This window comes from Mesocricetus auratus, unplaced genomic scaffold (genome assembly GCF_017639785.1).
Source record: "Mesocricetus auratus isolate SY011 unplaced genomic scaffold, BCM_Maur_2.0 Super-Scaffold_100026, whole genome shotgun sequence".
Classification (NCBI taxonomy): Eukaryota; Metazoa; Chordata; class Mammalia; order Rodentia; family Cricetidae; genus Mesocricetus; species Mesocricetus auratus.
In genome coordinates, this window is record NW_024429207.1 from 26,171,903 (window position 1) to 26,194,215 (window position 22,313).

At 48.3% G+C, this 22,313-nt stretch overlaps 1 protein-coding gene across 8 annotated transcripts in view; it reads left to right on the top strand.

The window, feature by feature from the left end:
- The window catches only part of Plekha2 (pleckstrin homology domain containing A2), an 81,825-nt gene that overhangs the window by 22,187 nt on the left and 37,325 nt on the right, over window positions 1-22,313 (top strand). For 2 of the 8 annotated variants that reach the window (XM_005066564.4, XM_040731993.1), the window contains exons 1-2: window positions 4,816-4,938; window positions 17,430-17,593. In XM_005066564.4, the coding sequence (XP_005066621.1) occupies window positions 17,453-17,593 (141 nt within the window). In that variant the 5' untranslated portion in view covers window positions 4,816-4,938; window positions 17,430-17,452. Of the gene's footprint in view, window positions 1-3,809; window positions 4,248-4,439; window positions 4,573-4,781; window positions 5,109-6,007; window positions 6,102-6,126; window positions 6,150-17,429; window positions 17,594-22,313 lie in introns of those variants that run through there. The other 6 variants (XM_021225130.2, XM_040731992.1, XM_005066565.4 and 3 more) reach the window with 6 other exon arrangements.

The window sequence follows — 22,313 nt, forward strand, 5'->3', positions numbered from 1 at the left end:
CTGTTCTGTCTTTACTAACTCAAGCACTTCATCAACTGAGCCATTTCCCTAGCCTGCATTTGGTCAGTTTTGATCCCAAATCCCCCTCTTCTCTCTCATACCTTTTCACCTTTACACATGCCACCCATCAAGGTCTTCTCCAGGTCCTGTTCCTTAGTATCCCCATCCATAACTGGCTCTTCATCTCTCCCAAACCTCCCCTGATCTGTGTGCCTCGTCCTACTTAACTCTTTACCCACAATATCCCCTCCCCACAGCAATGTGCGTTTCCATCCCATAGAACTTTTAAATTGTATTAAAACTTACTTCGTTTTAAAAAATTATGTGTGCTTGTTTTACCTGTCTGTGTGTCTTTGTGAAAGTGTCAGATCTGGAGTTAACAGAAGTTGTAGGTTGCCATGTGAGTGTTAGGAATTGAACCCAGGTACTTTAGGAAATGAGCAGTCAGTGCTCCTATCCAATGAGGCATTTCTCCAGCCCCAATTTTTATTAAAACTTAAATAATTGTTCTTTTGATAACTAAAAACAAACACGCGTTTTTGCAAAACTAAGAAAAGTAAGCATGGGCTAGAGGTAGCTCAGTGAATACAGCGTCTGCTGCCCGAGTATGAGGGCTGAAGTTTGGCTCTCCAGGACCCACGTACGAGCTGGTGAGCACTGTGACCTACCGACGAACCAGCATTTGGGAACTAGAGAAAAGGGATTCCTAGGACAAGCTTGTTTATTTAGATCAACTGAGTCAGCAAACTCCGGGTTCGGTGAGAGATGGTGCCCGAGTAAATGAGAGGCAGAGACGGCTCAATAGTTGAGTACTGACTGCTCTTCCATAGAACCCAGGTTCAAGTCTCCGCAGCCACATGGCTGCTGACAACAGTCGGTGACTCCAAGATCTGACATGCTCACACAGACACACATGCAGGCAAAACACCAATGCGCGTAAAATAAAAATAATTTTTAAAATTAAGAATAGTCATTCACGTTTATATTTTGTATGATATATACAACTTTGTAATGTCTTTAAGTAGGATTTCTTCTTTTCCCCTCCCCTCCCCCTCCCCCTCCCTCCTCTCTCCTCCTCTCTCCCTCTAGCTCTTTGTCCTCTGAACTGACCCCTGGGCCTTTCTGGTGCTGGTTTAGGATGAGCTCCCAACCCAAACTACATTCTTCCTTGTTCCGGGCGCAGTATAAGAATGCGTTCATATACCAGTGTTGACCTGTCCTACCCCTTAAATGATTCCCAGTTCTTAACATGGGGGACAACGCTGAGGTGAATATGCACATTTGTACACAAAAATTTCTGCATTTTTGTAGCCATGACCTCCTTGAGGACATGCCCTGAAGTGGAAATAGGATGACTGGAACTGAGGCAAGTGGATGTAGCTCAGGAGAAGAAGGGCCGACCTTGGCATGAGGCCGCTGGGCTCCGAACCCAGGCTTCATCTTTGCACTGTACAAAATAGGGAAATAATGGATCCTGGCACTCGGCATCACTGCAAGACTGCAAGGGGCGTATACGTAAAGCAGTTAACAGTAAGTCCCTAGAAAAGAAGAAAATAGAACTCGTATGGGAAGAAACATAACTGGCTCAAAAGCTGAGCAGAATAGCAGAAATTTAGGTAATCGTAGAATTGAATGGTGCAATTGCTTTGTGGCACTTTGTTATTAAAAAAAAAAAGCTACTACCTAGAAAAATGGCCTCTGAATCTCGGAGGTACATTATGTGGCCCGGAAGCAGTGTACCTCTGGGCAAAACAAACGGTTTTGAAGAGGGCCAAGTGAATTGACTTTGGTGTCATCAAGTGGCCCCAGCTGCAGCTCAGAACCTTAATGGTCGGGACCTCTGAGGACAAAGATCAATACAGTTCTCTGGAGGGAACACTGGCTCACCACTCAATGCCATTAGCTCCTCTGGTTCACCAGCTTTGGAAATAGAAAGCACACGAAGAAACTGCTGTGCAAGACCCAGGGCTGATTAGATTCTTAGTTCTCATCAGACAGCCCCATCTCCAGGGGAAGTTTCTCTGGTAGGAGAGTCTAACAGCAGTTTAGCTCCGTGTTCTGGAGCCAGCTGAAACCACTAACTAGCTACAAAACCTTAAACATATTTTGGAACTTTATGTTGCTCTGATTCAGTGAGGTGACCGAAATAGTCCACGGAAAAGTTTGTCTCTGATGTCCCTCACCCTTTAGGTGAGACTCACATTGTTGGTTTATTGCAGGGAGACAAAGTTAATGCATTAAGTCAGAGAATGAAAAGATTTCAAAATGATCTTACCAGAAATGCCAAGCGTGTGAGAAGTTAGGCACAAAAGCTGCTGCCATGTAGTCACATGTGAAATGTCCCACGTGTGTAGGTTTGATGGAAAGCAAAATAGTGAGGAGGAGAGGACACTGCGGGGTCACCCTTAGGGATTATGAAAACTGTCTGGAATTGTACAGTGGTGACAAATGCACAATATGCTACTTTGAATTGGTTACAAAGGTGTAATTTCTGGTATGTGTATTTTATGAGAGAGACAGATAGACACAGACAGAGACAGACTATAGCAAGCTGAGTTGCAGACCTGCTGGGTGGTGCTTGTTAGAGTTGGTGGTAGGGGCTATCTGAGAAAACTGGGAAACCAGAATGATAGAACTGACTGGATTCAATGCAGAACCCTGGGACCGAGGTGGCAGTATGGGGTTCCCAGTGAAGTGCGACCCTTCCTCAGCTCCCATTCTTGCCACACACGCCCCGCCCCGGGGAGTAAAGCTTACCCTAAACTAGTTCTTAGGCTCACTAGAAGCTCAGCCCACGAGAACCCCTGTCACAGAGGCTGGTCTAGCTCCCCGGAATATTGAAGGTTGATTTCTCCCGCCATCCGGAAAGGTACAGGTTCCCATCTTATCTGTGCAGGAAATCGAAGCCTTTGGCTTCTCTGCCTCCCAGGCAGCCAATACAGTAGTGTTCAGCAACACTTGTGACTGGGTGAGTCAGGCAGTCCCCCACAGGAGCAGTTTTATGGGTTTTAATAGGAACCATACCATGAAATCTGACGCTTGCATTGCTGTTAAACTATCGTCCCAGTGGGATTTTCAGGCAGCACTCATTCGGCAAGTCCGACCGGAGTTGATGGTTTCCAGCATGAATCCCCCTCCTCCAAGAATTATGCTCCTTTTTACGGTAAAAATGACCATCTCGTTTAAAAAAGAAATCGCATAGCACCTTTGTGTTGGGAAGAAACACGTTGCAAGAATTGACTCACTGACCCGAGCAAGTCACGGGTCACCAGCTGCCTAGGGGAGGGGGACCGGCTGGGATTTACCCAGCTTGGGGGTAAGGCTGCTGGAAGCCCAAGCGCAGGGCAACAGACCTCTACGAACGCGCAAAATTGACGTTGGTGTTTATTTCAAGGGAAATGGCTCCCCCCAATCTTGTGTCTTTTCCTTCCTCATTTAGAGCAAAATGTTCTAAAGCAAACGTCTTTTTTTCACACCTGAGCGAACTGGGCGGCCCATTTTCGCTTTGGCAATCAAAATAGAAGAGGAAGCGCCTGCGGTTTCATCACTGGAGCTTTCGGGGCGTGTGCTGCGGGCTGTCCCGCCTTCCCGGCGGCTCACCTGGCTGTGGCCCTCGGCCCCCAGGTTTTGGTTCAGGCTGCCTTTGCCATACACTGCTCTGCTGTTGAGTTGGCCTTTCCTGCCCACCCGCGAATCCAGGCCTGGTCCTGCACAGCCTCCCGGGGCGAGTTTCACGCTGCTCCCTCGGAGGACTCTTTGGACCCGCGGGGCTGACATCAGCATCCCCCAGATGCGGCATCTCTCGGTGCCCAGTCCCTGGGCGAATCCACTATACATTAGGTTTCGGATGTTGTCCGCCTAGCTTTTCTTTCATTTAAATGTCTATGTCCCCACGAGGAAGGCCTGTGTCAGACCGGACAGACCTGCCCTCTACTGACTGGGGACCCAGAGCATGTTACCTAATGTCTTGGAGTCTCGGTTTCCTCATCGGGCACGGGATTGATACCTATGGGTTGCTATGTGGCTGCAGGGTGAGGAAGCAGTTCTGTCGGTCACCTTAGGCCGAACCTAGCAAATCCGGGCTGCTCTTTCCCACTGAGCTGCGTGCTCCGAGAAGGGCCGGGCAAGCCGGGTCAGAGAGCTGGCAGCCCACCGGGATCTTGGGGCGCACTGCAGACCTCAGGGTGATGCACTCCTCTCTCCACCCCTGAACCCAACGGCTGGGCGGGCTGCGCCCTGCGGAGTAGGTTCGTGAAGTGCCGGGTCGCGCACCCCGGCGCGGACACCTGCTGCGGCCCGGCCACATCCCCCTCTCCCCCGCACCCCCTCTGCTGTCCCCGCGCGGTCCCCGCACCCCTCTCCTCCCCCAGAGGCCCACGGAGTATTGTACTCACATCCGGGGCTGGGTTTGACTTTAATGCGAAACGTAATTAACCCGGAAAAAAGAGTCAAGAGACGTCCCTGGAGGACGGCGGAGGGTGGGGGAGAAGAGCGCGGCAGGACAGGCTGGGAGTCGCAGCCCCGAGGCGCAGTACCCTGGGACCCGATGCGACCCTTGCTGCGCACAGCGCGGTGAGTCGGGTGGAGAAGCGCGCGGCGCAAGGGCCCTGGCCGGGCGGAGCGAGCGCGCGGGCTCGATGGCGCCAGTCCGGGTGGTGGATGACGACCGGAGGTGGCCCGATCCGGGAGACCTCCCAAGCTCCTAGGAAAGCCCCGAGGACAGCCCCTCCTCCCGTGCACTGGCGCCTTCAGGGTGACCAAGGTCGCCACCGCCAGGGGTCGGGCTGTGGGGTGGGGCGTGTGGGGGCGGTGTCCCGTGGAGCTGCATTTTCTCACGTTTGCAGCGGCGAAACTTCTCCGCGGTGCTAGCGCTGGGGTAGTAGCCCCGCAAGGACTGCCCGGGCAGCGGGTAGGGGAGGAGCACAGAGAACATCCCAGGCAAGTCCCTCGGGCACGAGTGGGGTGCTGGAGCCTCTTCCTTCTCCTTCTCACTCCGGTTTAACTTGGCGGGCCTAGAATGCTACCCCGGGGAGACTCCTCCTTTCGTCTGGTCCCGCCATGGGCTTCTGGGATTCCTGGCAATGGAGGTGACTTGGTGGAAAACGCAGGTCGGTGCCAGGTTAGGCAACCCTTTCGAGGGAGAAGCCTGCTTTCTGTCCCCTTCAGCGTCCTCGCTTCCTTGTTCTGCTCGGTCTCGGAGACTGTGCCGTTAAAATTTAAAAGGCAAAGAAAAAAGAAAGGAGGTTGTGTGGGAAGGAAAGGGTATCAGGGCATTCCCAGGACACCCCTGTTCACCTCTGCCCCTGGCCGCCCTGCCCGAGTCTTTCACCTTAAAGGCTTCCTTCCTTCTTAAGCATCTTCTGTTTATAACTCCTGTCTTCGTTCGGACTCAAAGATTTTTTTCCAGACTGTAAACGCTAGAGGAGGAGCAGGGGGAGTCTGAACCAGTTGTGGCTCCTGGGGTCACTTTGCTTTGCAGTTGGGGCTGAAGTTCCAAGTCATCCCCCCTCCTCCGTTCTTTGCTGCCCGCCCCCTTCCGAGGGGGAGGACAAAGCCTTCAGCAACAGACGCAACGGGGTTGAAGATAAAACTTCTTTCTACCCTCCCAGCGTCTAATGACTTGCCTGGGTTATAATAAGAACGAAGTAAGAGAGTGGTGAGCGAGAAGCTCGGCAGGGTAGTGGAGGACCCTGGCTGTTCAGAGCACCTAGACTACCAGGCTGCAGCCCCTGATATTTGGAGAGGCCAGAGGAGGTTTGCTTGCTTGTTTGTTTTGTGTGTGTGACGCGTAATCGTCATGGCAGATCTTAGCTTCCCTTAGGTGCTGCCTGAGCCAGGGTTCGAGCAAGAGTAACTTTTGTTGAGCAAATGAATGAAAGCTATCCCTGAGAGCAAGCAGAAGGATGGTGAGACATCAAACCCGAGTCATGAGGGTTTCCTCTAGCTGCTGTCTTTAGACGGAGAGTTCTTTGGCTGTATTTGCAAACTTCTTTTTTTTTTTTTACAGATTGTGGTATTCCCAGTGGAGTTTTAGCTGGCTGACAATGGGATCCTTACCTACCTCATACCTGGCAGTTTCTGGAGACTGATTTAGGAACTGCGTGCGTTTGGTGGAGGGGGACTGCAAACCCTCCTCTTCCCTTACACTGGTGCTTGCTGCTTCTCTCTCCTGCTAAGGAATTAGTAGGGTCTGCAACCTCCCATGCCAGTGAGCTGAACTCTTGTCTGTTCAGCTTGGTGTTTTACTGGGGGACAGAGTCAATCCAGAGCACACACAGGGTTTGGTTGTTGGCCACTGATGAGGTGAATCTGCAAATGTGGGAATGGGGGCAACAGAGTGTACCTCAGCGGCAGAGGGCTTGCCTTGCAGCACTGCCCCCCAGCCCCCAATGGGTGGGCCAGGAAGACTAGCTGGCCAGTCAAGCCCCAGAAGAGCGTGGTTGCCTTCCTCCCAGATGTTTGCTGAAAGTGCTGGAACGCCAGACAGACAAAAGAGCTGGAGCATGGCCGCTTCTTTCATTTCCTGTCCTGCTGTCATGCAGGTGCAGCGCTGGGCAATGTCCCTTTGTAGGCCGAATGGCTCAGGTTTAACTTGCCATAGACCACTGTTGCTTTGGGGGGTCTCAGAAAGGCTTTCTTTATTCTGTCCTCTCTAAGGGCTTGGTTGCTAGGACTTTGGCCTGGGTGTAGTGCTTCTCCTGCTGAGCTTTCTTACCATGAGCGGTTTGGGTAGTCCTGCTTTCACTTTCTTGTCTGTCTTGGTTAGCTGGACGGACGCAGCAATCTAATCTGCTAGACTTTGGAAGGGAAGGAAGCAGAGCAAACATTACAGTGTGGCAGCCTTCGAGGGGAGAAAAACCCCAGCCCCACCCAGCACAAGACCATCACCCAGACAGAATTAACTGGGAAGATGGGGGGGCATTAAGGAAGAGGGATGAGGGACGGTGTCCTTTGGGGGATTGTATTTGGAAGACCTTTGATCCAATCTTGGCTCCCAGAACCTCTTGAGTTTGAAACATACTTTCCCACTTAACACACAAGATTAAAAGACAACATTTGCCTGGTATTTACTGGTTAAGAATTTCCAACACATTATCTACTTAATACTCAGAGCGGTTGTCTCTATCGCAAATGAGGAAACAGGCCCAGAAGAGCTCAGCAGTTTGTCCATGTTTGGACCCAGGTTCTGCTGACTCTAAACCCTTCTATAGCTTCCTTTGACATGTGGATGGGGTAACTGAAGTCAACCCAACTCTTTTTTGTGGTCTTTTTTTTTTTTTTTTTTGCCAAAATGCACACATTGATCGTTGTCACCTGCTTTTATCTGCCTTGCCACACCCAGCCCTTCTTCCTTCCCTAAATCTAGACAAGGTTTAAACAGACACACCTAGGCCATGGTGTACACTTTGCAGAATGGCAGCAGAGAGGAGAAGTAATGGTGCTTCCTTCTCCTTTGTAGTCCTAAGTAGCTGCTTGGAGGACGCCCTCTCCCCCCAGGGTTGTTTTTTGGTGTCTCCAGAGTTGGGGGCTTTCAGGACCTGAGCACTGTAGAGCTCAGCTTCTCTGGGCTATTTATATCCCAGATGTGGCTGCCTGCCTGCTCCTCGACCTTTCTGGGAAGGTGATCTGGTGAGTCTTTCTTTCTTTCTTTCTTTCTTTCTTTCTTTCTTTCTTTCTTTCTTTCTTTCTTGCCTATGGCCCACCAACTGCGTTTTATCCCAATGCAAATGAGAAGAGAGGTCTTGAAGTTTAAAATAGCCCATTGACTTTGCCTTCTTTTGTCTTCCCACCAACACTCCTTTCCTTTAAAATGTGCTTCTTCACTCTCTGCCTCCCTCCTCCCCCAAATCCTGGGATGGAGAGGAGTTTGGACTGTCTCAGGGTCAGAGGGGCGGCACCCTTTTTGAACCTCCCCATTCCTGAAGATGTTTGCATTCCTCACCCAGGCTTCCTCGGGGACATGGGACTCGGTACATTCCCTTCTCTCCAGTGTTATTTCTCCTCCATCCACAGCTTGGAATTTGCTCTTGTGACCACTGCAAAGTGCAAGGGTACTGTAGCAGGATTCTGGAAACTCGTGCCCCCACACTTCCCAGGCTCTGGAGCACCACATGCTCTTGTTTTCACAGGGCCGTTAGTGTTATCCAGGCTTTGCAGATCTGTGAGCACACTGCACACGGAGCAGGCGTGAACTCTGTTGCTAAGGAGTGATTGCTCTTACCTCTACACCCAGGTCCCTTCTGAGACCTCTGATGTCATTTCCTATATCCTTTTTTTCTCTTAGAAGTTTAGCAGATTCAGGTCAGTGTCATTACTCCCTGATGCTGTGGCTGTCCCTTGTCTTCTGCTCTTGGAGGGCAAGGGAGGAGAGATCGAGAAACACCATTTTCACTCTTACTAGGTCATAATTCTAGAAAGTTCCTGCTTTGTCAGCACGGGCTAATGTGAAAGAAAATCTCTAAATATGAACGAAAAAGGAATCTTTAAAAAATTCTTACAAAGGAAAGTGAAAATTCTTAGTAAAAATTTTAAATTGTGTGTGTGTGTGTGTGTGTGTATTTATGCACCCGTGTGTGTACATGCCGGAGGAGGGCAGGAGAAGCTGTTGATCTCCTGTAGCTGGAGTTACAGATGGCTGTGAGCTACCCAATGTAGGTGTTGGGAATCAAGCTAGAGAGTAGCAAGCACTCTTAATGGATGAGCCCTCTCTCTAGTTCCAAATGAATCAGTTTTGGACTGGGATTACAGTATATAATTTTGTAGGTTTATTTTGTAAGGTCAGCAATACCATTTAGGGTGTGGTTTCTGTTACTACTTTCTCTCTATTCTCACACATACCAGAATAGTCTAGCAAATGGATCCTCCATATTGCAAACCACATTAACTGCCTCAAGAGTCAAGGAGCTGATACAGGCAAATGCCAACATTTCCTGCCTCTTTAATGGGGGGGGGGCAAAGCACACGCTACGAAAGTATTTGCAACTTAGCTGCACTCTGACCCAAACCACAACTGTTTTTCTTTTTTATAATTTCATTTATGCTTATGTGTTTTGATCAGATCCACTCTCTATTCCCTTCTCTCCAGTTCCTCTCCATCTCCTCCAGCTTCATTATAACACCTCCACGCGCCCCCCCCCGCCGTTGAATCCACTTAGTGCTACGTGCATGTACATGAGGCTAGAGCCATCTACTGGAGCATGGGTTAGTCACCTCTCAGCTAGCAGTGAAGCTTCATAAGCCCTCCTCTGTCAATGCTGGGATTGTAGCTGGCTTGATGTTATGCAGGTCTTGTGCATACAGTCACAGTCACAGCCACTGTGAGTTCATGTGCATAATGATACTGCCATGTCCAACAAATGATGTTTCAAGGCAAATGTCTATTACCTCTGGCTATGGTCCTTCAATCCCCTACTTCCATGACAATCCCTGAGCCTTGGACACCCTATTTAGAGTGAGTAATCTAGGTTCCTCCTTTTTTTTTTAATGATTTATTTATTTTATGTGTGTTGGTGTTTTGCCTGTGTGTATGTCTGTGTGAGTGTGTTGGGTCCCCTAGAACTGGAGTTACAGACAGTTGTGAGCTGTCATGTGAATGCTGGGAATTGAACTTGGGTCCTCTGGAAGAGCAACCAGTACTCTTAACCACTGAGCCATCTCTCCAGCCCTGAGCACTCTGGGTTCTTATCTGTTGAGAGTTAAGATACAAAGTAACCCATGGGTATAAAGACAAGAACTTGGAAGGGGAACAGTTTAGCAGAGTAATAATAGTGGGTTCTCCCCTAGGACCTAGGACCTAACCAGTCCTGAGTTTGTTGGTCAAGTTAACAGTGTCAGGCATGAGTTCTGTCTTGTGGAGCAAGCCTTAAACCCCGCCAGAAAGTGGTGGTCACTCCCATAACAGTTGTGCACTATTGCACTAGTGGGCGGATCTTGCCAGGCCAGGCATTGTCGTAGCTACTGGGGTTCACATCTGTATACTTTCCCCTTCTTCTAGCAGAAATAGAAGCTTTTGGCACTATGATATTTAGCCAGTAAGGGATGAAGCTCCCAGGTCAGTACCAGCCTGATACATATTCTATGACTCAAGTACATGACATCACTAGCAATAGGGTTGAACTATCAGGTTCTGGAGGATAACAGAGTATTGGCAAAGGCCTATAATGTTTAGGGGACCTCATTGACCAACAACTCATAAAGAGGCAACCCATACTTGTTTTTTTTTTTTAATTTGCTATATTGTGGTGTCTGAGAGGCATTATCTATCTCCCTGTTATAGGGAAGGTCCATTCAAAGTGTGTGTGTGTCTGTCTGTCTGTCTATTTTAGGAAACTTCTTTAGTCCTGGTTAAACTGCAGCTTGCATCATCTAATAACTCTATAATTTTTGCTTCTTTTGAGATGATGTCCTTGTCTTTGAGACATGCCCAGGCTTGCCTCAAAGTTAATAGATAGTAGAGGATGAATTTCTGATCTTCACACCTCCACTTCCTAGAGTGCTGGGATTACAAGGATGACCTGCAGTGCCCACCCAGTTCCTGCTAGGCAAGCGCTCTATCACCTGGGCAACATCCCCAGCTCTCTGATAAATTTTAATTTACAATACTGAATTGTCTGTCCATCTTTCCTTACTCAGCTGAATGTCTAATTAAAGATTTTTAGATTTGTTTCTGGGTGTAAATGGTTTGCCCGTGTGCATGTATGTGCACCATGTTTGCCTGTGGGATTCACTGGTTCCAGGGTTAGGGATGGTTGTGAGTGGCCATGTCAGTGCTGGGAATTGAACCCAGATCCTCTTAACCCTTGAGTCATCTCTCCAGCCCATGTTTATTTACTTATTTAAGCCAGCTTGGCTCCAGACTCCTGCATTTCAGGTCTCAGTTTCCCTAGTAGATATGACTACAGGTGACATCATCATGCCTGGTTAGTTCTTTATTTCATTATATTTTGTTTTTTTGAGGCAAGGTCTTATATAGCCCAGGCTGGCCTCAAACTTATGATGTAGCTGAGGATGAGCTTAGTTTTCCAGACTCCACCTCCAAGTACTGGGACGACAGGCATGCATGACTATGTCTGGGGTGGCCATTTATTTACTTATTATATTATTGTTGTAGAGTGTGTATGTGTGTGAGTGTATGTATGGAGGTTAGAGGACCATCTCTGGCATCAACGTTCTTCAGGTGCTTTCCATCTTACGTTTGAGGCAGGGTCTCTCACTGGCCTAGAAGTATGCTAAGTCTGCTAGGTTAGCCAGCCAGAGAGTCTAGGCATCCTCCTGTCTCCACTTCACCAGAGCTGGGATTCCAAGTGAGTGCCACCACACACAGAGTTGTATCTGGTTCCTATAATGACAACAGGCCGCCAGAAGCACGACCTCTTTTTCTTGTTAAAACTTGGGAAAGGGTTGGGGATTCTTATGTGGAGATTGAACTCAGTGCTGAACACTTGTGAGACAAACACTGTCACCCACTAAGGCATTCCCTCAGCTGTACCCATTTATCAACTCTACCCCATGTCCCGTGTGTGTGTGTGTGTGTGTGTGTCTGTCTGTCTGTCTGTCTGTCTGTCTGTGTGTAGACCGAAGGTCAAAATGTTGTCCCTCAGGAGCCGGTCATTTTGGTTTTTTTTTATTTGTTTTGCTGTTTGGTATCTGTATTTTTATGTTTTATTTGCATGTTTGTCTGGATGCCAGAAGTCCATGATGTGTTTCTTCCTCTACGGTTTTCCACATTATTTATCTATCTATGTATCTATTTGAGCTCCGGAATCTGGAGCTCACTGGCTCCACTAAACTGGCTGTCCAGAAAGTCCCTACTATGTGCTCGTCTGTCTTCAACCCCAGTGCTTGGGCTGCAGATGTGCGCCTCTGCACAAGTTCTGCTTGGGTGCTGGGGACCCAGACTCAGGTCCTCATGTTTGCATATCAGGTTCTTTACCTACTGAGACAACGCCCCAGCTCTTCCTTCGTTTTTGAGAGTGGGTCTCTCACTGGGAGCTGGAACTCACTAATTAGGTGAGGGTGCCTGGTCAGGGAGCCTCAGGGATCTGCCTGATCTTCTTTGCTGTTGCTGGCACTAGAGGCTCACACCACCGCCGCTGTCATTTTAGGTTTAGGAGATTGAACTCATACATGCTCGTCGTGCCTAAGGACTTTACTGACTGAACCATCTCCCCAGCTCTCTCTCCCAAGTTTTTTTTTTTTTTTTTTTGGTTTTTCGAGACAGGGTTTCTCTGTGGCTTTGGAGGCTGTCCTGGAAATAGCTCTTGTAGACCAGGCTGGCCTCGAACTCACAGAGATCCACCTGCCTCTGCCTCCCAAGTGCTGGGATTAAAGGCGTGCGCCACCAACGCCCGGCTCTCCCAAGTTTTAACAAGGAAAAGTCATCGTGTTTCTGGTGGCTTTTTTATGTTTTTGCTGTTTTGAGTCAAGCCCAGTTTGGCCAGGACCCTATGGCAATCCTCCTGCCTCAGCCTCCCAAGTGCCGGGAATGCAGCGATGAGCCACCAGACTTCATTAACCTAGGGGCTCTTAGGAGGATTTCCAGTTCCTTTCTTCAGAATAGTGGTCACCCGTGGTTCAGATACTGTAGCCAAGTCATGGGCTGTAGTGTTTGGTCAGATCCAGGGACAGGGACCCTCCTAAGAGGAAGAGTAAAGAACAAACCAGCGAGGGAAGATGAGCCTGTAAGAGTCTTTGGCAGCAGGAAATAAGACCAAAGGATGGACAGAGGGTACCCTTACAACAGGTGTCTGACTTTGCTTAAGACACTGATTTTATTAGACTGGGGTCGATGAAACACCAAAAAAGTTGCAAGAGAACTGCATTTTAGTTGAGGCTGTGGACTACAATTACAGTGGATTGAGAAACCCAACTGCTGTTGGTGCATTTGTGGAATCACCTAACTTTCCCCTTTGTAAACAAGCTAGCACATATTTACTACAGAAAATATAGAAAACCATATACAAGAGTCCTCTATATCATGGTTAGTAACTGTCAACATTTTGGTGACTAGAAATATAATCTTTAAAAACATCTGCACATAGGAGTAAGAATGACATCCACACAATTGAGGCATGCAACATTTTATGTCTTTGAAAAACTCGATATGATGAGTTGCTAAGGTTCATTAGAAATTATTTGAAAATAGGCCTGGGGAGGTGGCCTAGTTGCTAAAGAGCTTGCTGGCAAACATGAATTCGAACCCCGAACACCCACATAAATGGCCAGGTGCAGCAGCGTGGCTGTCATTCCAGCACTCTGTGCTTGTGTGTGGACAGGCAGATCCAGGTTCTCAGTCAGGTTCGCTGGAATGGCGAGGGTCTAGGTTTAGTGAGAGCATGTCTCAAAAATCGTGATAGAGAGCAATTGAGAAAGACATCTGGCATTAACATCTGGCCACCAGACATGAAAGTACAGTGAGTGTTCCTGTACTTGCATGCAGAAGCGCGTGCGTGCGTGTGTGCGTGTGTGTGTGTGTGTGTGTGCACGTGAGTGCGTGCATGTGTGTACGTGCACACGCACGCATCAGAAGAAATTACTTGAAGACAGTGCTTTTTTAAAAACAGTTGTACAATATTTTTTAATATACTTGAGTGTCTCAGAATTGAATTATTTCTTGATCATTGAGCTATTTGGGTCACTTTCAAGTTTTTGTTATAAATTTGATTGCAGTTTTCATCTTTCTACTTCTTTCTGTTAATTTGGATAGAATCCTAAAACTAGAATGATTGTTCAAAGGGCAGGAAAATTTTCGGCTGTCTTGTTGCATACTGCCAAACTGCTTTTCAGTACGGTCACCCTCATGTCCCAGGTGTGTAAGAATCTTAGGACCCTCCCCACCCACCCCACCTGCTCAAGGCCATAGACCATTTCTTTATTCCCCATATTGTCTCTAACATACGCTCTTTTCCATGTCAAAGGGAAAAAATGCACAAAATATGAAGTTTTGGTATTACCTGTAACAGCAAAAAGCTAGCTTCTATACTTAGTTGTTTAGCAATAGGGATATGATTAAGTAAGTCATACTGCAATCCATTCATATTCTGAATCCATCAAAAACTGTGTTGATGAACAAGTGGAGTAGTCATAACATTTCCATATTGTGTCAGCTGCCCCCTTCCCACAGACTCGATGAGCTGTGTGACTTACTGCGTTAGGCCATCTGAGGACACCCCCCCCTATTCGTGCTCACACACACACACACACACACACACACACACACACACAGTTCAATCTGGAAGTTGTAAGCAGAGTTTTGCTCCAATCCTTTCCCTTTGGTGCTTGGTGGTCCCATGCTGTCGATCCATGTGGCTGGGAAGTCCCTCAACAGAAGTAAAGTTCTGGAGAAAGAGGCCTTTCTCTCCAGCTGCTGTCTTGAGGAAGAAGCAGACCTTGGTAAATCCTGCAGGCTGAAAAGGGGAACTTCGAAAGAGTGTTCTTGGACACTGGGCTGCCCAGCTGGCCCGGAGACAGTCAGCTTTGTTCTCCCAGGCAGCTGACATTACACTGGGCGCGGTGGCACAGGAGTGTTATGCTAGCAAGCGCTAGGGAGGTTGAGGCGGGAGCACCAAAAATTAGAGGCAGCCTGGACTGCATTCAGTGAGCCAGAGCTGCTTGGGAAGACCCCGCTCTGGGTGAAGTGGGGAGAGATTTCCCTGGAGTAGCAAGGGCCCTGTGGCCTCTGGATTTTCTGCTTCCAGAGCTGTGCTGGCATCCAGGGAATTTGCCTAGGTTGTGGGGTGGGGTGGGGTGGTGTCTCCCTTGTCCTCACCTGAACGTTCTGTGTCTATCCATGCACAGTGGCTTGGTCCCCCTACTCAAGGCCCCTGCTCCCAGGTTCACTGTCCCTCTGTCCTTCTACCCCTGACCCCGCATGTCCGGGATGACTCCCGAAAGCATCTCCTAACCCTTGGCTTTTTCATTTCTCTGGATTCAAACTTGCTCCGCTTCAGAGACCGGAGCTGGAGAACACCTCTAAGTGGGTGATGTCACTTTGTTCAGGGTGCCCCTCCCCCACCCCTCCTCTGCCTTCACTTCTGCTACTCAGCTCGCTTCCTTTTCAAAACTTCTTCTTCCTACTTTTTTTTTTTTTTTTTTTTGGTCCTTTTCTCATTTCTTCTTCCTTTTTAGCTACGCTGCTGCGTCGTTCTGTCTCGGCTGTTTCTGCTGTCGTCTTTATTCTTCTGACCCTGCATTCCCTAAGAGTAGCCATGAGATCTGACCCGCTGCAGCTTCTGTCCCTCTTGGGAACCTGGCCAGCACGTGCCTGAACCATGGGGTTCGCCGGTATCTGCCTGTACGCGAGTGAATGTATGTGGCACTTGCTTCGTTGGGGACCCTCTCAGTGCCACAGGCTCATTGGAGTGGGAGAGAATGCACCACCCCACAAACCAGCACTTGTAGAGCAAGTCTCACCTGGAAATGTGTCCCGATGCTTCATGGGACTTGTCTCCTCTGGGCTTGGAAAGCTAGGGTAGTAGCTTTTCCGAGTCAGGGTTGGCTTACGGGGTATCTTCTTCAGCCATCTCGCACTTTCTCTTGGCTGCAGGGCTTTGGCTGGGTCCACTGTGACCCCTGCTCTGTTGAAGTAGTCAGGGCTCAGTGGTTGGCTTTGGGAATCTGCAGGGGACATGATGCTTTGTAGCCCTGTAGGACTCCGTCCAACTTCCTCACAGTGCATGAGTCCAGGCCAGGTGTCTTGGCGGTTTCTCTCTGGGGGGTTGGGGACCTTCACCCTTTCCTTCAGGCTCTTAGAGTTCATTCTGGAGAGATGAAGTAGCCAGGACAGGTGGCTTTTCTCACACTGCCAGAGGCCCTGTTCTAGAGTCAGGGAAGGTGCTAGGGCCTCGGGACTTGCTGTTTCTACTTTCTGTTCTTTCCCAGCCCTGGACTGAGGTGAGTCAAGCCAGGTGAGGCTTATCTAGGTCCTGAGATAAAGCTTTCTTCGCCCTCCTCCTCAGTCCCCTCCCGCTCCCATGCAGGGTGATGTGAGCAGAGTCAGGAATGCATAATGCTGATCTGCACAATCAAATTTGTGGGCATTTGGTAGCTGTAGGAATCCAACTCAGGTTGTCGTGGCAAAGTACCACAGCCTGAGAGCTTAAACAACGGTAATGTATTCTCTCACCGTCCGGGGGCCAGAGGTAGAGGATGAAGGGGTGTTTCAGGTCTTTCTCCTTCGATAGGTGGCTGTCTTCTCCCTAGGTCTTTCGTTGTCTTGTTTCTGGAACCTTTGGGTCCCAAATGTCATCTTCAAAGATATGGTTTCATAATGGACCAGGGCCCCTTACGGCATGCTAAATATTTCTTTAAAGACTCTGTCTGTAGCTGGGCATGGTTGCACATAACTATAACCTCAGCACTTAGCAGGCTATGGTATCAGGATTGAGAGTCTGAGGATAGCCTGGGATAGCCTGGGCTGTACAGAGTGAGACGCTGTTCCAAAACAAAAACCAAAACACAAAAAGCCAAAACCCTGTTCCAAAATCCACTCATATTTTGAGATATGGAGGTTAGGACTTCGACACGTGATTTTTTTGTTTGTTTGTTTTCAAGACAGGGTTTCTCTGTGTAGCTTTAGAGCCTGTGCTGAAACTCACTCTGTAGACCAGGCTGGCCTTGAACTCACAGAGATCTGCCTGCTTCTGTCTCCCAAGTGCTGGGATTAAAAGCATGTGCCACTATCACCCAGCAGCATATGACTTCTCACAGGGCATAGTTGAGTCACTACAGCAAGCAGAGGGCCATCAGCAGCAAGGAGGACTAAGGGGCATGGCTTTGCCAACAGGCTCTGGGGACCCATCATAGTGGCATTTAATCCCTCGATACTCAGCTACTTTATGCCTAAATTCCTGGCCAAATGTTGTTGAGGCATCTTCCTTGAGAGTATCTCCATGTGTAAAACGAGTAACCAACTACTTCCTGAAGCTTTGTACAGAGTAATGACTACTTTTATACCTCCAATTTAACTCACAGCCAGAGGCCCAGTAAGGTGTGGTACCATGATTATTCCCACTTCCCAGATGTGGAACCTGAGGCCTAGAATGACTAGGAAGTAACCCGTGGTGATCAGGAAGAATACTGACTAAATTTAGGCTCTTGAAGCACACATACACACAGTGCATAGCCAAGCTTCGATCCTCTAGGGATATAGAGTGTCTGACTCCATGCACGGCACATAGTAGGGCCTCAGGGAAATTAGCTGAGTCAGTTCTAATGGGTTTCATTTACAGTCATCAAAAATGACAGTTCAGAGTTGGTAGGTGTCCCCAGGGTCTGATGGGGTAGTCATTGGGGCCCTAGGGAAGGAAGCTGGTGTCGAGGAGCCCAGCATGTCACAGAGGTGTGTCTAACCAGGGACAGGTGAGGCTCGTGGGGCCCCTCCGAGCCCACTTTAACCTCCCGCTCACCGGCCTCTCCCTCGTGTTGTGCAGGGTGATGTGATCAGAGCCCAGGAATGCCTTATGTGGATCGGCAGAACCGAATCTGTGGGTTTCTGGATATCGAGGACAATGAGAACACTGGCAAGTTCCTTCGGAGATACTTTATCCTGGACACGCAGGCCAACTGCCTCCTCTGGTACATGGACAATCCCCAGGTGAGAAGCCAGCCAGGAAGGGGCAGGGCAGACGGCTGCCGCCCCCTTCTGGGAGGAGCACAGGGGTCGGGTTTCTTTCCAGGGTTTTGCGTCTGAAGGTGATTGAATGGAGTGAGAGACACCCCAACACATATCTACATGCACGCCCACAAAGAGAACCCTCTCTAGAGCTGGCCGTGTGGCTCAGTGGTGTGCACACTTAGCACGTACAAGAATCTTGATTTAATCCAGAGTATGGGGCATTAGGCTGGGGGAGAGGAGAGAGAGGGGGAGACAGTTGAGGAGCACATCTGGGGGAGACAGGGTTTTCTGGCCCTAGATCTGTGCTGTTCTCACACACGGGAATTTAACACTTGGTGAAAGTGAGGCAGAGCTTCCCAGTGTCCGGATGTGACTCCCTCCCTTCCTCTCCCTCTCAGGGCTGTGGCCTGGTGACAACTCCTGCTCTTCCAGCCTGGGGCTCCTCCCCGCAGAGAATGCGATCTGGTCCCCTGAGCTGGTTGATATTAGGCCTCTTTGGCCTCCTGAATCAGGAAGTCATGGAGTCTTGGGCTGGCAGTAGTGACCTTCTAGGTCCCCTAGTGTCTTTCTCATGCTACCGAGGAGAAAACTGAATCCTGGACTATCTACCCTAGGCGAGGAGAAGTGACCAACTTATCTCTCTCTCTCTCTCTCTCTCTCTCTCTCTCTCTCTCTCTCTCTCTCTCTCTCTCTCTCTCTCTCTCTCTCTCTCTCTCATTCTCGCTCTCTCTCTCTCTCTTTTCAGACAGGGACGTAGATATAGAGGTAGCCCTGTCTGGCCTGGAATTCACTATGTAGACAGGCTGGCCTCAAAGTCACGAGATCCACCTGCTTCTTCCTCTGAGTGCTGAGATTAAAGATGTGCGCCACCATGCCTGCCCTGACCACAGAGCACCTGCCCTCATTCTGAAGGCAGCCTGCCCAGTGTTGAATAAAAAAGGCTATGGCAGAGCTGGGGCTGTAAGCCTGTCAATCTGACTGCTGCACCCCTGCCATTGCTGCTCACAATAGGACAGTTTATCTTGGGGTGGCTTTGAGAAGGAGAAAAGCCTGTAAATCAAGTTTCTGGCTAAGAAAGAGAGTGGAGGACACAGCCTGGGGGGTTGCAGAGGGCAGAACTTATGTGCTCAAGCTGATCTACAGTGTCTGGAGTTGAATGAACATGGACTTCCTGCAGAATGGAAGCCAGGTAGTGAATGAGGATGTCAGAGGTGTTTAATGTTGCTCTCCTGGAAGCAGGGGCAGAACCTGAATCCAGTACAACCTACAGCCTGGGCTCCCTGGGAATGCTGACTTGTGCTTGTGGAGGGTCACTTTGAGAACTGTGCTTGGGTGATTATTTATGTGGTATGATAATGATTTAATAAGCATTAGTGAAGGTATTGGATGAAGATTACCATACATGGGATAGGGATGCCGTAGGTATTTTTATTGGGGAGAAATCACTTACATGAGAAATTGATAACCCAGGGTTCAGCGCTCCAAGCATCCTGTCTCCACTGCTCTCCAAGACGTGACTGGAACTGAGAGAGAGTGAGGGAGGGAGAGATCACCTCCTCCTCCTCAGGCCTATGCCCCACATGCCCCATATGCACCTGTGGCCACGCCCAAATAGGCGTGGTCAGCGCCACAGGTACCTAGCAAGATCTCTCCCTTCAAAGTTAATTCGTTAATAACAACTTATTCATCAATGAATAAGTTAATTCATTACTAAGGTGTCTCTGATCATCGCCTGTTTGAACCTCTGAGTTATCTGATGTTGATGAGCCTGTCTCTGCCACTGTCGCCTCCATTGCTGTTGCCACTACCTCAGTCTGTTTATTGAGGTATCACCATACACTAGCCATCATGTGTGGGGTTTGCGTATCTCATTAAATATTCTAACTAATCCTGAGCCCTTGGGACTGGAATCCATTCCTGTTAACCAGGATGGAAATGTAGAGGTGGGGGAGAGTATGTGTGAAGCTGGATTCTTCCTGTTCTCTCTCTCTCTCTCTCTCTCTCTCTCTCTCTCTCTCTCTCTCTCTCTCTCTCTCTCTCTCCTCTCTCTCTGTCTCTGTCTCTCTCTCTCTCTCTCCCCTCTCTCCTCCCCCTTCTGATAGTTTGCTAGCTCCTGTAGATGATGGGCAAAGTGACTTCAATAATGTCTCTGCCTCTAGGAAGCTTCAAGTTGATGAAATAGAAATAACAGGCCTAGGGGCTGGAGAGATGATTCCATGGTTAAGAACACTGGCTGCTCTTGCAAAGGACCTGGGTTCAATTCCCAGCATCCACAAGGCAGCTCACAAGTATTTGTAACTCCAGGATCTGACACCGTCACACAGACATACATGTAGGCAAAACACCATCTGCTGGTGGGATGCGCAAAGGGATGGCAGGGGGAAGGAATGGACATAGCATGGATGGACTAGGTACAGTATTTCCAGTCAGATGTGGGTGACCCTAAACCGAGAATGAAACCCAATAGCTAAAATGGCCTTACTATGTGGAAAGTACCAATGTTATTGATTAGGCCACTGTATTGACTAATGTATTTAAAAGTCAGTGTGCTGGCTGGCAAACAAATAATTCTTTTGTTATTGCAGTAGTCATCCTTAGCATGAAGTTTACTCTTTTAGGAAATTTCTAAACTCATAGTACCATACTGTCAAGTATAGGTAGAGAATAATAGCATAGAACTTGCAGTATAGCAAATCTCCCTAAAATCCAGTCATCTTGCCTACCAGCAATAGTTTTCTGTTGTAGTTTTTTATGTTTTCAGCGCTGGGGGTTGAGCCGTGCGTCTCATTCACGGTAGGCAGCCGCTCTTCCACTGACCACGTTTTATTTATTTTGAGACAGGGTCTTGCTAAATTGCCCAGGCAGGACTCAATTTGTGATTCTCTTGCCTCAGCTCCTCGAGTAGAGTTCCTGGATTATAGGCATGTGCCCGTCTGTCACCTTGCTTGGCAATGACTTTTTACATATTGTCTAAATTTCCTTCAAGTTATGATACTAGCAAGTGTGTGAGTGTGTGAGTGTGTGTGTGTGTGTACATGCACACAGGCATGTTGGTAATGCTAATTATTAAACCTAGAACTTCACATGTGTTGGGTAAATACTGTACCACTGAGCTACACTCTCAAACCCTGGCAGCTATACTTTTAAATGAGCGTTGGTCCCTATCATGGTTGAGAAGATGAAATACTTAATTGGGGCTCCTCTACTCTGTAGTAACCTTTTGAATGATGACCTAGGTTTCAACTGCCCACCCACACTGATGTTTAGCCCCGTCAGTGCCCGCCCACATGGCTACTTGCAAGACTAAATTATACAGCTGTGAAGAGAGCAAACCATAGCATGGAAATGATATGACATTTGATGAGGGCTCTTGTTACGATTACTCAGTATAGTGTATTTTTTTTCTTGTCCAAAAATATTATTTTGGTACACTTCTTTTTCACAGGCCGTCCTGTGAATTGTGGATCATCATGATATCCCAAAAGCTTGCTTGTTTCCTAGTAAATCTGGGACCCAAGTAAAAGATCTTTGCTCTGTACAAACAAACACACACACACACACACACACACACACACACACACACACAAACCAAAGACTGAAAGTGGTCTTTCTACTGACCAGACAAAGAGCACCAACAATGTTCACAGCAAGATGGATACTGGGCTCATTTCAGTGGAGAGAGTACAGTGTGAGGGGACAGTCTACTAATATGAACTTCATAATGTTATGATGGATAACTATATTGTCACCTTAAAGGCTGAGTGAAAACAGTGTTTTGAGAGTGATGTTTTCATGTCAGAAACCTCCTTTGGCAAAGTTTGTGGTCTATCAATACTTAAAAGGCTTCCACATTGCCAGCTTCAGCCTGTCCAAATGCCAAGGGCCAGGAAGTAACTTCATTGAAAACTGGGCAACACATGCAGCTGGTGCAAACTTAGGTTCGAAAAGTGGATGTGGTGACGACAGCTCTGTGTCCTGCCCCTGCCCTCCAGCCGTAGCCTCCAAAGCCACAGAGAAACCCTGACTCAACCCTCCCCAAAATACCCCACTGATATATTATGTATGTGTGCACATGACAGTGTACATGTTGCTGTGTACATGAGGAGGCCAAAGTGTAATTTGTGGGAGTTGGTTCTTTCCCCCATGTGACTTGTCAAACAGCACCACACCAAGTATGTGCTTGTGTCTTGTTTAAATTTCAAATGAATCAAATAATATTTAGTATTATATATCCCCATATATAATTCAGATTGATAACCAAGGGATTATAGATAAGTAATGATGACCCTAGGGAGACAGGAGTATTGCTTGCTTATAAAAGAGGAGCCATGGTGATATAGACGAATATGCTACTTATGTCAGACAAATGTAAGAAAAGAAATGTGATAACAAAGACTATGTTAAGCCAGGCGGTGGTGGCACTCGCCTTTAATCTCAGCAGGGGCAGGGATTTCTGTGAGTTCAAGGGCAGCCTGGTCTACAGAGTGAGTTCCGGGATGACCAGGGATGCACAGAGAAACCCTGTCTCAAAAACAAACAAAAGACCACCGGTGAGAAGTAGATGTCTCCTGACTCTGGCAGTGAGCATCTGACCAAGCACCTGCCTGCCTGATACAGTGTTGTCTTCTGTTAAATGAAAAGAAATCAAGAAACAAAAATAAAAAGCATTGCTAGGTAGTATCTTCAAGGATGGCTTGGG